The 13,095-nt window shown below is 44.5% G+C and overlaps 1 protein-coding gene across 2 annotated transcripts in view; it reads left to right on the top strand.

Moving 5' to 3' along the window:
• The window catches only part of vps50 (VPS50 EARP/GARPII complex subunit), a 321,852-nt gene that overhangs the window by 41,525 nt on the left and 267,232 nt on the right, over nucleotides 1–13,095 (top strand). For both annotated transcript variants that reach the window (XM_068009984.1, XM_068009978.1), the window contains exon 3: nucleotides 12,462–12,584. In XM_068009984.1, coding sequence (XP_067866085.1) covers nucleotides 12,462–12,584 — 123 coding nt within the window. The remainder of the gene's footprint in view (nucleotides 1–12,461; nucleotides 12,585–13,095) is intronic.

The raw sequence follows: 13,095 nt of genomic DNA, 5'->3' as shown, positions 1-13,095 counted from the left end.
TTGTTCATACGGTACTTTGCTCATTGATGAATTTTACCCAATAATTACAGTAGTAATAAACATGAAAATAAATGTTTTAGTAAATGATATTTTTAATTTCATACAAATAACACGCATACTCTACATTCATAATTCATTATTTAAGTCATTTTATGAGATAGTGATTGATATGTGGCATTCAGTTTTGTCAGATTCAGCTGTGCTCATGTAGGAACAAGACTTGGTGTAGCCTTGTGGGAGATAAATAACTGGATCTTGAATATCAGGGATGTAGAATGCTTGGAATGTGGGAATTTCTACATCTGGGTCATCACTGACATCATCACAAGTTGTGGCACTTAGTGTAGGAGTCAATGAAATTTTGCTCTCAGAATTCAGTCAGGGATTCCTCAATAGGAATTGAGTAAGAGGCAAACTGCTCTGCTGACATGGTGGTTGGCAGGGCGAGGAAGGACAGCAGGAGAGTGCGGTCAGGTATGGTAGGTGGCTCGCCAGTTTCTTCTACGTTGATAGAGAAGCTGCTCTTGAAGTACTTGGTGACAGTAGATAGCTTGTCCCGCCGAACTGCAGAGGCAATCCAATGAAGGGCATCAACCATGTTGAGTTGATGAGCGATTTCACTAGCAGGTAATGATGATTGCGGGGTGGATGCAGACTGTATTGATCTTGGTGTTGACCTAGATTAGCAGATACTTGCGGTTATGGGTTTTCCAGTCTTGATTATTCTTGGTCAAAGAGTTGCAAAATGGCAGTGATGTTCGATAGGAAAACACTAGTATCATGCTCTCACAGAAAATATTGTAAAATATATGATGAACTGAAATAAAAAAAAACAACAGACTTGAGGCACGTGAGTGAAGCGACAGCGCAGCATGGAATAATGGGTGTGGAATCGCTGTTGGTTTAATTCATTTCTGATTCACCGTCGATTTAATTCATTTCAGAATCTGTGGTGGTTTAATTTATTTTGGAATCTATGATGTTTAATTTATTTCGGAATCTGTGGCAGTTTAATTCATTTTGGAATCTCTGGTGGTTTAATTCAGTTCAGTTCAAAAGTGAGGATTCCATCTTTTACCAGTGAAGGGAAAGGACCCTGTTTAAAATCGCCATCCAAAACCACATATAGACAGAGACTGGAGTTGGCCTAAAATCATCATCTCCCTGATTCAGAAATCGAATCAGGCTTTCGCAATTGAATTAATGAGAGTAATCTACAACAGCGCATCCTTCCTGCTGAACCTTCCAAGTTTCTTTTTTCTTCAAGCAAGAACTACAGTGAACTCTTAAAACCATTAGACCCTAACGCATGCTATCTTTTTATCTCTATCTCCTCGTGTGTGTGTATATATATTGTAATTTTTTCGAGTATTGTATAATAAACATTTATCTTGCTTATTAAACTTAAGAAAAAACCTGTCATTTATCTGTTCTTGATAATTAAAGTACTCTGGCTAAAAACAATGTTTTTTGTTTAAAACACACTGTCCTCAGTCAGTTGAGAGGTGAAAAAGGGGGTACCATCCCTGTCATCTCCCACCTGTCCATAACACTAGCTTGGCATTGAAAAGATTGTGATCAGCAATGGCATTGTCCACAAACAGAATGGACATGTTTTTAGCAGCGCATTTGACTGTTGAAGTCGTCTAGGCCGCCTGTGCTCCCAGATGACTGAAAGGGCGGATAAATCCAGATTATGATGACACCTGGGTTTAGCAGCATGGCCAATGACCAGAAGCTTGGTGAACTCCCCCACAACATTGCAGCAGAGGGTGCCTCTGATACCATCTTTACATTGATTGCCCGAGATGGTGATGGTCTTGTTGGGCGAGGCCCAGAAAAACATGACAGTTTCATCCATATTATAGATGTTCCTTGGTTCATATGACTCAGCCATGGACGCAGGGTGCTACTTTCAGTCACTGACAACATTGGGACCTTTGCCTGAGATGACTTAGAAGGAGATGGAGTTGTGTGAGGAACAGCTCCAGATGTGGTGATACCTAGGGACTGGGCTACCCGAGGGCCTTTTTGTCGATGAGGTGTATTGAAGATGGGAATGGATTGTGACTGCGCATGCTGGGACCAGTCCCACAGCATGGAATTCACTGGACAGGTCAGATCTGTCGTCGGAACGCTTTCTGGCCAAAGCGCAATGTGATTAATATGCATCAAAAAGCTTAAGTTTGGGCTTAAGCTTCAGGATGCTGGAAGCCTGCATTTTACCACGAGAAGGTTTTTGCCAACTCAGGGATACGCTGGCTGCCATGTTAGTGTTGATTAATAAGCATCATTTCTTTATCCAGTGATAATTCATTATGCTTCAGTTCAGTGGCCATTTTCTCAAATCTTTTTCCCGGTTAAAATTTTTATTCCAACAATCTTAAAGGATCAACTGAGAATATGATCAGTATCTAATCATCTACAGCAGTGCTTAAGAGTTTAGGTTTGGAAAAAAACAAAACCTGTACAGTTTAATTTGTTTCTAATGACACTCTCGTACTATAGACAACCATACTACGTGGGGTCGGATGCATGCACATCTCCTGTAGTGTGCCATCAACAACTTTGTCGCGGGGATCAGCAGGGATAGCATTTATGTGGTTCTTCAAAATCTGGGAATTGGCAGTAGCCATGGCGTGATTCAAAACCCAGGGATTGTCAGGGGCGGTGACTATGGAGTGATTCAAACCAGGATACAGGCAGGGGTGAAAATGAATTCAGTAATATCACTCTCTACAGACTCTGATACAGAAAGTACTTTGAGCATTTTGAAGTGCGATGTTGAGCTATGTCCTGTAATTTAAGATTTAAATGGTCTTGGTGTATTGAAGGCTACCTGTCATTAAGCGTTTGTGTTTGAGTACCTTTTGTATCTGTTATGATGTCAGTAAATGTCCGTTTTTATTTGTGTGGTGGGGGGTGGGGTGGGGAATGTCCATTTATACAGGTTTCACTCTATATAAAAACAATAAATGTTGCATTTATATAGCACCTTTTAAAGTAGTAAAACATCCCAAGGCATTTGACGAGCATTATTAAAATAAAACTTTATACCAAGCCACTTGAGATATGAGGACAGGTGACCAAAAGCTTGTTCAGAGGTAAGTTTTGAGCAGCATCTTAAAGAAGGAGAAAAGTAGAATTGGACAGGTTTAGGGAAGGAATTCCAGAGCTTAGAGTCTTGGCAGTTGAAGACCCGTGGTCGTGGTAGAGCGATTAAAACTGGCATGTGCAAGAGGCCAGAATTGGAGGAGTGCAGACATCTTGGAGGATTGTGCGGCTGGAGGAGGTTACAGAGATGGGGAGGAGTGAGGCCAGAGAGGTATTTGAAAACAATGAGAATTTTAAAACTGAGGCATTTCCGGCCTTGGAATCAGCATGGGTCACCTGGTGAATGGGGCGGAAAAGGCAGTAGTCTTGGATGAACTGAAATTTACGGAGCATGCAAGATGAGAGACTGGCCGACAGAGCATTGGAATAGTAGAGTCTGAAGGGAACAAAGGCATGGGTGCTGATTTCAGATTTCAGCAGCAGGTGAGCAGAGGAGTGGCAGAGTTGGGCATATTAAGGAGGTGGAAGTAGGCGGTCTACCAAGAAAAGTGGATCCAGGACTAGCTACTGAACACGTCCCTTCCAACCTTTCTCCAATGAGTCAGTACTGCTCCATGTTGAACACCACTTGGAGGAAGCACTGAGGGTGGCAAGGGCACAAAATGTTCTCTGGGTGGGGGACTTCAATGTCCATCACCAAAAGTGGCTCGGTAGCACCACTACTGACCGAGCTGGCCGAGTCCTAAAGGACAGAGCTGCAAGACTGGGTTTGTGGCAGGTGGTGAGAGAACCAACAAGAGGGAAAAACATACTTGACCTTGTTCTCACCAATCTGCCTGCCGCAGATGCTTCTGTCCATGACTGTATTGGTAGGAGTGACCACTGCACAGTTCTTGTGGAGATGAAGTCCCGCCTTCACATTGAGGATACCGTCCATCGTGTTGTATGGCACTATCACCGTGCTAAATGGAATAGGTTTCGAACAGATCTAGCAATGCAAAACTGTGCATCCATGAGGCGCTGTGTGCCATCAGCAGCAACAGAATTGTACTCAACCAAATCTGTAACCCCATGGCCTGGCATATCCCCCACTCTACCATTACCATCAAGCCAGGAGACCAACTCTGGTTCAATGAAGAGTGCAGGTGGGCATGCCAGGAGCAGCACCAGGCAGACCTCAAAATGAGGTGGCAACCTGGTGAAGCTACAACCCAGGACTACTTGCATGCCAAACTGCATAAGCAGCATGCGATAGACAGAGCTAAGCGATGCCATAACCAACGGATCAGATCTAAGCTCTGCAGTCCTGCCACATCCAGCCATGAATGGTGGTGGACAATTAAACAACTAACTGGAGGAGGTGGCTCCACAAATATCCCCATCCTCAATGATGGGGGAGCCCAGCGCATCAGTGCAAAAGATAAGGCTGAAGCATTTGCAACAATCGTCAGCCAGAAGTGCCGAGTTGATGATCCATTTCTGCCCCCTCCTGAGGACCCCAGCATCACAGATGCCAGATTTCAGCCAATCTGATTCACTCTGCGTGATATCAAGAAACGACTGAAGGCATTGAATATGACAAAGGCTATGGGTCCTGACAATATTCCGGCAATAGTACTGAAGACCTGTGCTCCAGAACTTGCCGCACCCCTAGCCAAGCTGTTCCAGTATAGCTACAACACTAGCACCTACCCGGCAGTGTGGAAAATTGCTCAGGTATGTCCTGTACATGAAAAGCAGGACAAGTCCAACCTGGCCAATTACCACCCCATCAGTCTACTCTCAATCATCAGCAAAGTGATGGAAGGTGTCATCAACAGTGCCATCAAGCAGCATTTGCTTAGCAATAACCTGCTCAGCGATACCCAGTTTGGGTTCCGACAGGGCCACTCAGCACCTGACCTCTTTACAGCCTTGGTTCAAACATGGACAAAAGAGCTGAACTCAAGAAATGAGGTGAGAGTGACCGCCCTTGACATCAAGGCAGCATTTGACCAAGTATGGCATCAAGGAGCCCTAGCAAAACTGGAGTCAATGGTATTAAGGGGGAAAACTCTCTGCTGGTTGGAGTCATACCTAGCGCAAAGGAAGATGGCTGTGGTTGTTGGAGGTCAATCGTCTGAGCTCCAGGACATCACTGCAGGAGTTCCTCAGGGTAGTGTCCGAGGCCCAACCATCTTCAGCTGCTTCATCAATGACCTTCCTTCAATTATTAGGTCAGAAATGGGGATGTTCGCTAATAATTGCACCATGTTCAGCACCATTCGCGATGACTCAAATACTAAAGCAGTCCGTGTAGAAATGCAGCAAGACCTGGACAATATCCAGTCCTAGGCGGATAAGTGGCAAGTAACATTTGCGCCACACAAGTGCCAGGCAAATGACCATCTCCAATGAGAGAGAATCTAACCATCTCCCCTTGACATTCAATGGCATTACCATCGCTGAATCCCCCACTATCAACATCCTAGGGGCTACCATTGACCAGAAACTGAACTGGAGTAGCCATATAAATACCGTGGCTGCAAGAGCAGGTCAGAGGCTAGGAATCCTGCAGCGAGTAACTCACCCCCTGACTCCCCAAAGCCTGTCCACCATCTACAAGGCACAAGTCAGGAATGTGATGGAATACTCTCCACTTGCCTGGATGGTGTCGAGCTTCTTGAGTCTTGTTGGAGCTGCACCCATCCAGGCAACTGGAGAGTATTCCATCACATTCCTGACTTGTGCCTTGTGGATGGTGGACAGGCTTTGGGGAGTCAGGGGGTGAGTTACTCGCTGCAGGATTCCTAGCCTCTGACCTGCTCTTGCAGCCACGGTATTTATATGGCTACGCCAGTTCAGTTTCTGGTCAATGAACACACTGCTGCCACTGTGCGTCGGTGGTGGAGGGAGTGAATGTTTGTGGATAGTGTGCTAATCAAGCGGGGCTGCTTTGTCCTGGATGGTGTCGAGCTTCTTGAGTCTTGTTGGAGCTGCACCCATCCAGGACAAAGCAGCCCGCTTGATTAGCACACTATCCACAAACATTCACTCCCTCCACCACCGACGCACAGTGGCAGCAGTGTGTTCCACCTACAAGATGCACTGCAGCAACGCACCAAGGCTCCTTAGACAGCACTTTCCAAACTCGCGACCTCTACCAACTAGAAGGACAAGGGCAGCAGATGCATGGGAACATCACCACCTGCAAGTTCCCGTCCAAGTCACACACCATTCTGACTTGGAACTATATTGCCGTTCCTTCACTGTCGCTGGGTCAAAATCCTGGAAATCTCTAACAGCACTATGGGTATACCTACCTCACATGGACTGCAGCGGTTCAAGAAGGCAGCTCACCACCACCTTCTCAAGGGCAATTAGGGATGGGCAATAAATGCTGGCATAGCCAGTGACACCCACATCCCATGAATGAATAAAAATAAAATTCATGTGTCAGGTTTGGGATCTTTTCCACAGAGATTTTGGAGAAAAAAAATTGTTGGCTTTAAAATGTATTTTAAAGCATAGTGTATTCATGAAAGTTTTAAACTAATCATTGTTTCTGCATCTGCTGTACAAAAAAATTTGCTCAGCTGTCTCGGCAATTGAGAAACAGCTCATACATTCTGTTGCAAAGTCTTTCATCTCTTTTTGGTTCAGAAATGAAAGAGGTAAAACAGATGGAGCCACATGCAGACATTCAGTTTTTTAAAATAGGAAGCTGCAAGGCAGTTGCTGTGCTTGCACTTCAACAAATTCTTGCTGGCTGCCGTTTATTAACCCATACATTGCTAAATGCACACTAATTTTATCTTGAATTACTTAATGGCACAAACTTTTGGCCAAACAACAGATGAATTTCACTTAGATAACAATCCCCTCTCCATATTTATTTGTTCCTTGTTCATATCTTGATTGCAGTTGTGAAGGAGAACTGGCAATCTCTATGTTGTTCTCTAGCAATGTTAGTCAGCAGCAACCATCAGGAAATGCTTGAAAGCAGCTGAAAGACAGTACTCCACCCTTGACATGGATTTAATTTACCCCGGTTCCTGCAGAGACCCTGCTATTCATTGCTTAGAATCTACCATGACAGAGTATCTCAGGTCAGGAACATCAAGTGTAAGGATTGAGCATTGAGATATAGTAATTTGGTGCTGCAGTGTTGTGTTAACTGCACTGCTCTAAATCCTCACTCCCTCAAAACTGCCATTGAGAGCCCTCAGTAAATGTTATAGAGTCATACAGCATAGAAACAGGCCCTTTGGCCCATAGTGTCTGTGCTGGCCATCAAGCACCTACCTATTCTCATCTCATTTTCCAGATGGTTTTGGTGTTAAGGCGATTTATCCAGTATGTTAATCATTTGCCACACATAGACAGTTGAGAATCCAGATGCGGCTGATGTTCTTTTTGATTTGTTGGACATCTGATCTCAATATTTGTAATTACAAAATGTATGCATACATTAAACTGTAGTGTATTTTGAGCAAAATTGTAAGACAAAAAGCAGAATGTGCTAAGTATTTTCTGATAACTGTGTGTGCATTTTGGTTTTCTGCTATTAATGTGTGACACGGTAGAAATGTTAGACTTGCAACACCATGGAAACAGCAGCAATATTGTAGGTGGTGGGGGGTGTGGGGGAAGAGTTGTCATCATGATCAACTCCAACCAATTTAGATAATCGATCTAGGCCAGCAGAAGAAATAGTAACTAATAATGAGCAGCTCCAACAGGATGCCTCATGGCAAAGGGCAAGCAGCGTCCAATCATGGTCTGGATGGAGAGTAAGCATGGGACTGACATGTCTGGTTGTGAGAATCAACAGTTTTTTTTATTCATTCAGGGATGTGGGTGTCACTGGCCAGGCCAGCATTTATTGCCCATCCCTAATTGCCCTTGAGAAGGTGGTGGTGAGCTGACTTCTTGAACCGCTGCAGTCCATGTGAGGTAGGTAGACCCACAGTGCTGTTAGGAAGGGAGTTCCAGGATTTTGACCCAGCGGCAGTGAAGGAACGGTGATATAGTTCCAAGTCAGGATGGTGTGTGACTTGGAGGGGAACTTGCAGGTGGTGGTGTTCCCATGTATTTGCTGCCCTTGTCCTTCTAGTTGGTAGAGGTCGCGGGTTTGGAAGGTGCTGTCTAAGGAGCCTTGGTGCATTGCTGCAGTGCATCTTGTAGATGGTACACACTATAGGGTAGGCAGTGGCGTAGTGGTATTATCACTGGACTAGTAAGCCAGAGCCCCAGGGTATTTCTCTGGGGACATGGGTTCGAATCCCACCACAGCAGAAGGTGGAATTTGAATTTAATTAATAAATCTGGAATTAAAGGATAGTCTAATAATGGCCATGAAACCATTGTCGATTGTTGTAAAGACCCATCTGGTTCACTAATGTCCTTTAGGGAAGGAAATCTGCTGTCCTTACCTGGTCTGGCCTCCATGTGACTCCAGACCCACAGCAATGTGGTGAACTCTTACATGCCCTCTGAAATGGCCTAGCAAGCCACTCAGTTGTACCTAACCGCTACAAAGTCAATAAAAAGGAATGAAACCGGATGGACCACCCGGCATCGACGTAGGCACCGGAAACGACAACAGCAAACCCAGCCCTGTCGACCCTGCAAAGTCCTCCTTACTAACATCTGGGGGCTTGTGCCAAAGTTGGGCGAGCTGTCCCACAGACTACTGAAGCAACAGCCTGACAGAATCATACTCACGGAATCATACCTTACAGACAATGTCCCAGACACAGCCATCACCATCCCCGGGTATGTCCTGTCCCACCGGCAGGACAGACCCACCAGAGGTGGTGGCACAGTGGTATACAGTAGGGAGGGAGTTGCCCTGGGAGTCCTTAACATCGACTTTGGACCCCATGAAGTCTCATGGCATCAGGTCAAACATGGGCAAGGAAACCTCCTACTGATTATCACCTACCGCCCTCCCTCAGCTGATGACTCAGTACTCTTTCATGTTGAACACCACTTGGAGGAAGCACTGAGGGTGGCAAGGGCACAAAATGTACTCTGGGTGGGGGACTTCAATGTCCATCACCAAGAGTGGCTCGGTAGCACCACTACTGACCGAGCTGGCCGAGTCCTAAAGGACATAGCTGCTAGACTGGATCTGCGGCAGGTGGTGGGGGAACCAACACGAGGGAAAAACATACTTGACCTCGTCCTCACCAATCTGCCTGCCGCAGATGCTTCTGTCCATGACAGTATTGGTAGGAGTGACCACCGCACAGTCCTTGTGGAGACGAAGTCCCGCCTTCACATTGAGGATACCGTCCATCGTGTTATGTGGCATTATCACCGTGCTAAATGGGATAGATTTCGAACAGATCTAGCAATGCAAAACTGTGCATCCATGAGGCGCTGTGTGCCATCAGCAGCAGCAGAATTGTACTCAATCACAATCTGTAACCTCATGGCCTGACATATCCCCCACTCTAACATTACCATCAAGCCAGGAGACCAACTCTGGTTCAATGAAGAGTGCAGGAGGGCATGCCAGGAGCAGCACCAGGCATACCTCAAAATGAGGTGTCAACCTGGTGAAGCTACAACACAGGACTATCTGCGTGCCAAACTGCGTAACCAGCATGCGATAGACAGAGCTAAGCGATGCCATAACCAACGGATCAGATCTAAGCTCTGCAGTCCTGCCACATCCAGCCATGAATGGTGGTGGACAATTAAACAACTAACTGGAGGAGGTGGCTCCACAAATATCCCCATCCTCAATGATGGGGGAGCCCAGCACATCAGTGCGAAAGATAAGGCTGAAGCATTTGCAACAATCTTCAGCCAGAAGTGCCGAGTTGATGATCCATCTCGGCCTCCTCCTGAAGTCCCCAGCATAACAGATGCCAGACTTCAGCCAATTCGATTCACTCCGCGTGATATCAAGAAACGACTGAAGGCACTGGATACTGCAAAAGCTATGGGCCCTGACAATATTCCGGCAATAGTACTGAAGACCTGTGCTCCAGAACTTGCCGCGCCCCTAGCCAAGCTGTTCCAGTACAGCTACAATACTGGCATCTACCCTGCAATGTGGAAAATTGCCCAGGTATGTCCTGTACACAAAAAGCAGGACAAGTCCAACCCGCCACCGCCTATCACACAGTGTCAGAAATCACAATGAAGTTGAAGCATCATTTGCAACTGCTGGACAAAACCTGGATGCCCTGCTTAGATATGCTTTGACAGATTCATGCAACAATCCCAAACTTTGGAAAAAGACTGTGAAGTTTCACATTTAATGATAGTATCTGTTAGGTGAATACATATGAGAAGTACATTTACCTGTATTGTGGGCAAGGTGCTTCCTACTAAAATTAATGCATGTGATGAAAGAGGTATTGGTGTGGCTATATTTGTGGCTCATCAGTGATTTCTACAATAACAACACTGTATAAAATCATGCAGACTGGAAAGGTCCCAGGATCATTCATTACTCCCTGCTGATTTCAGTTGATTGCTCGGAGTATTGCAATTGGTGGGGGTAGGGGAAGAAAATTAGCCAGCTTTGCAATTTCTCGTTGCAGTCCATAGTGACTTTTCTGGAGGGAGCCTGTGTATGGATGTTGGGTGAATATAGGCTCTTTTGCCTAATTTGTTTTAACAAAATTACTTGGAATTACAATTCATGTTTTTAAAATGTAATTAAAAGGATTGCACTTTATTTAATAAACTGGAGCTGAATCATGAACTGATTCATTTTATTCTGAAATAATTATACACCTAAATTAATTGATCACTGTTATAAACCCATATGCCAAATATTTAATGCTTATCATACTTGTAAAGTAATAGTTTTTAGGATTAATCCTGTATTGCAGAATAGGAAATATGGGGCTGAATTCTATTAGTGCTCTGTGGTGGCGTGCTGTGAAAGCGGCGGCCTTCTGACACAGAGTGCCGCTGCCGAGCTCCCGCAATATTACGCATGGGGGCTCATTTAAATAGAGGGGGCAGAGCGGCCACTCCCAATGATGTAGAGGGGGCGGCCCCCTGATGGTGTAGCGGAGGCGTCCGCCATGTCCCTGGCAACGGCGTCTGGCGCCACTGCACAGGTGCCATTTTTAAAGAGCTTCAAGCCCTTGGCAAAAATTTTACATTTTTAAATGCCAAAGGGATCAAGGGATATGGGGAGAAAGCAGGAACAGGTGCTGAATTGGACGATCAGTCATGATCTTTTTTGAATGGTGGATCAGGGCCGAATGGCCTATTCCTCCTCCTATTTTCTTTGTTTCTATCTTACATGTAATTAATAAATAATTGGAAGATGGAGGCCCTTTCCCAGCCAACCCCCACCATGGTCTTTTTGTTGCCCTTTATTCTGAAAAGTTATTTCATTGTCGACCCGAACTTTCACTCCCAATCTTCTCACCTTTGCCCTTCAACCCTTTCCCACCATCCCCATAGCCAATAAAAAGTGTTTTCCCTTCTCCTCCACCCCTCCTGCCCATAAAATTTTATTCCTCCCCTTCCCCACCAGTTTCTCGCCTCGGAACTCCATATGAAGTTCTGAAGGCACGCGAGTTGCGTTTGGCGGCCGTAAAATCAGCAAGGGACGGCCACCGCCAGCAGGTAAGTTCATTTGCATCTAATTTTTGTTAATTTAAATATTCAGATGAAGGCTCCACCGCCAAGTGGCTGGGGGGCCGCACCGAGGGGCTGGTAAAATTCAGCCCATGTACAAGAAGATTTGAATTTCATCAAGTAGGAGAAATTTTTGCAGCTGCAAGAATGGTATTAATGACTTGTTACTGAGACCACTATTCGCATGATGATAATATTCTTGCCATAATTAAATTCTTTCTTTTTCTTTTGGGCCTCCTTGTCTCGAGAGACAATGGATACGCGCCTGGAGGTGGTCAGTGGTTTGTGAAGCAGCGCCTGGAGTGGCTATAAAGGCCAATTCTAGAGTGACAGGCACTTCCACAGGTGCTGCAGAGAAATTTGTTTGTCGGGGCTGTTGCACAGTTGGCTCTCCCCTTGCGCCTCTGTCTTTTTAAAAAATTAAATAGATGCTCTTTATTTGTACCTACTATTCATATGCTAATATTGGTTCTATAGCTATGAGATATGCTCACTGTTTATATTCTACAAAAGCTGATTAGAGTGGCACAGAAGCCATCCCCACCAGAGCTAACTATCGTGAAAACACTCCAAAACTGCTAATTGTTTGATTCCTATTCCAATGAAATTCAAATGTTGTTTAAACTCAAGTCAGTAGAACTAGAATAATGTATGCAAAATTGAACTGAATTAGTTACCTTGATCTGTATTTTTTTTTTACCAGCAGCAGAATTTAATTTTATTCTTTGGCTGTAAAGAGATAATTCAGACAATTTTTTTAATGACACTTTTACCTCCTTGCACAATGTGTTTTTACTTTTTTAATTCAGGAAGAACTAAGGGAATTAAGAGAAAATCCCAGTGACCCTCAAGCGGAACAAGAAATAATTAACAGCATTGAAGAAATTTACTTCAGCAATGATTCATTTGATGTTGTGAAGTATGAGCTGGAGGTAACAGCAACATGTTTGTTTTTTCTTTTTTTTTTCAAATGGACTTCCGTTGAAGGTTGCCAAGTGTGACAGAAAGTCGGCAATTATAATCAAACCCACCTATCTTGAAATTGATGGGATTGAGTGCAATGCTGGTTTCACACCCCACCTGATATTACTTTCCATTTAAGTAAAAATAGGCTAAAATTATTCTTAAAGATTTGAGGGGACGTGGCAGGCGAGCTTCACTTTCAGACTGATTGAATTTGTCTGAGATGGGGTGCCATCAAGGGTATGTTGTTAATTTAATGTTTAACCCATATATTTTCTTTGTGAAGGCTGGCTGCAGTTAATGCAAAATTGTATTAGATTTAACATGATATTTGTTAGTTGAACTGGTTAAGAATGTGATGGGGGGTTGGGGGGGCGCGGGTGAAGAGAAAAACTAAGATGCTTCTGTTTACTGATATTTCAGTTATTTGCTGAGACTTCTAGAGGTCTAATCCTATACTACAAACAGAAATAAAAAAAC

The sequence above is a fragment of the Heterodontus francisci genome, chromosome 2, assembly GCF_036365525.1.
Source record: "Heterodontus francisci isolate sHetFra1 chromosome 2, sHetFra1.hap1, whole genome shotgun sequence".
Classification (NCBI taxonomy): domain Eukaryota; kingdom Metazoa; phylum Chordata; class Chondrichthyes; order Heterodontiformes; family Heterodontidae; genus Heterodontus; species Heterodontus francisci.
The sequence above is the reverse complement of the archived record's forward strand: the minus strand, read 5'-3'. Positions and strand labels throughout refer to the sequence as shown.